The sequence below is a fragment of the Montipora capricornis genome, chromosome 9 (assembly GCF_036669925.1).
Source record: "Montipora capricornis isolate CH-2021 chromosome 9, ASM3666992v2, whole genome shotgun sequence".
Lineage (NCBI taxonomy): Eukaryota > Metazoa > Cnidaria > Anthozoa > Scleractinia > Acroporidae > Montipora > Montipora capricornis.
Genome location: NC_090891.1, coordinates 30,680,876 through 30,683,375, shown reverse-complemented (window position 1 = coordinate 30,683,375; position 2,500 = coordinate 30,680,876). Strand labels below are relative to the sequence as shown.

General features: G+C 40.3%; 1 protein-coding gene across 1 annotated transcript in view; it reads left to right on the top strand.

Moving 5' to 3' along the window:
- Positions 1-2,500, top strand: part of LOC138015309 (DBH-like monooxygenase protein 1 homolog) — a 35,181-nt gene that overhangs the window by 10,639 nt on the left and 22,042 nt on the right. Inside the window, exon 5 of the mRNA XM_068862296.1 lies at positions 2,450-2,500. This exon is cut by the window's right edge and continues 135 nt beyond it. Within this exon, the coding sequence (XP_068718397.1) occupies positions 2,450-2,500 (51 nt within the window). The remainder of the gene's footprint in view (positions 1-2,449) is intronic.

Here is a 2,500-nt window from a genome sequence, read left to right as displayed (position 1 = left end):
GAGCTCCGCCTTTAGACTTTGCTAAACAGGAGGATATGACCATGAGCAAACAACTTGTGCCTAGTTTTCTAGGTCATATTAGTAATTCAATACTTGATGGAGAGATACGATATAAACACTGAATGACTGGTCCCGCGGGAAACAGTTCATTTTGTTTCCCGAGAATCTCAATGTTTCCCCGAGGCGCAGCCGAGGGCAACATTGAGATTCTACGTGCAATGGCAATAGCAACGGCAGTCGTCGGTCAACATTCGCGGGTAACAGTGCACTGTTACCCTCTGACGTCATATATTTTGCACTGTTGCCCGCTCAGAGACTTTTGGCGGGAAACAATTTCATTGTTGGATGTCATGTGACCTCGAAGTAACCAATGAGAGTGCGCTCTGCTGGGGCAAAAAACTCAGCTATATAACAAAAGACCTGATAAGTCAAATGGTAAACGCCAGGGAGGAAAATATATAAAGTATTTTAAATTGTCTCTCTCCTTTGAGGGAGGTTTCTTGATATCTGTAGCTAACAGGCATAAATGAAATAAAATTACACGTGTTTCTTTGATTTTTGGCAAACCGCAAATTTAGCCTGTCGTCCTGCCTTACCCTATTTGTGACGTAATTGAGGGCACCGCACATTGATTGGCTAAGATGACAATGCATGGCTAAAGAAGCCGTTTTAGAGTATAACTCAAAATAGAACTTACTTAAACACGTCTGTAAGCATGTCTTTGAGTTCAACTAATCTGTTTACTTTTATAAAGAGTAAGTTGGTAATCGTGATAAGTTTTTCATTTTGTTTCTTCACAAGAAATAGCTTTAGTAGAAATCCATGTGCTGAGACTTCCGGCCGGGGCAAACGTCTTTAACATCTGCTTCAACATCCTTTAAATTTTGTTGAACGATATTCAACGATGTTGAATGATGCTGATTGCTAGGGCGAGCAAACGGTTTCAAATGGGGTGCAACGATGGCGCAGTGGTGAGAGCACTCGCCTCCCACCAATGTGGCCAGGGTTCGACTCCCAGACGTTTGTTGGTTTTTCTCCGGGTAGTATACTCCGGTTTCCCCCTGTCCTCAAAAACCAAAAAACTTGATTTGATTTGCGTTAACTTGTTAATTTTCAATTTACTGTGTCCCCGATTAGTGCTCTACAGCGCTAGAAGATTAGACACTTAAATAAAATTCCTTTCCTTTTTTTTTAACACACCATTCAACGTTTGATTCAACAAAGCTCTTAAGAGGCTTTGTATTCAGTCCCAGGCTGCAGCCAGCAGTTGTTACTGTTGGGTTACAATTCCGTGTCCAAGTACTCTAAATGAAAAATTCCCTTAAAATTCCTTATTCAATAGAGTACTCAACGTCATCTGCCAACACTACACATCAATACTAGTTACTTTATATAGTCTACCGTCAATATCTGTTACTTCTCATCACCATCCGTTATTTTACGTTACTAGTCGTTAGTACTCATCACTAGACGTTACTACACATCACTACCCGTTATTACACGTTACTAGCAGTCAGTGTACTTGGACACGGAATTATAACCGTTGATACGAACATGATACGTCATTGAGAGATAGATTAGTGCGCACACTCATACCCAACAATGTTGATAGAGGGGCCCAAACGACCTCAACTTCATTCAAAATTCGCGAAAACAAAAGAAATGTTGATTGGTTGTTGAAGCAAAGTTTAAATGCTATTAAGCTCATTCAACATCGATTCAATTTCGTTTCAACATGTTTCAACACGGTTGAAAATGGTGAGCAAATGGCTTCGACATCGCTGTTCAACAAAATCGAACAGATGTTGAAGCAAATGTTGACGAGTTTCGGGCGTCCTGAAAATGGCGGCTGAAGTAATGAGGGCGCACAATGTAACGTGAGTGAGTAAGGTTCTTTAATTCTGTCAAAGTAGAGTGGAGTGGCCGAGCTGTCATGATATTTTGGCTGAGAAGCGAGCAGCAATATAATCAGAATTTAAAACAAATTTACTGTGCAAAATCTCACTGTTTTTGGCTTTGCTTAATGTAACGCATCGCGCTTCCGACCAGAATGCACTGCGTAGTGCTCAAAAGAGGAGCCTCGTTTTGAGAAGGAGTCAAAAACCAAGACAAAAAATTGCATGCCCTGGTCAACTCGATCAATCAACTGACTCAGGTTTTTTGATCACATTTAAAATTTTGTAACTCAGTGGGGAAGGGGAGCTCTCATGCATCTTTATAACTTTTTTATTTAAAAGATAGACAATGGCATCACCCCAGCCACCAAACTGTCTTTTTCTTACCTTACAGCACATAGAAACAACAATATCCTCAGCAATTTCACATCCTTTAGCCATGCTAGTTGAGCTATGAATAATTTTTGTCATTTATCCAACGCAATACCATTGGCACAAATCGCAAATTTCGAATTTCCCAAATTAAATTTTCAACTCCCTTAATCTTCTTTCAGATTGAGCCAGTTATCCAATCAGGGAACGAGGGTGTCGTTCATCATATTCTC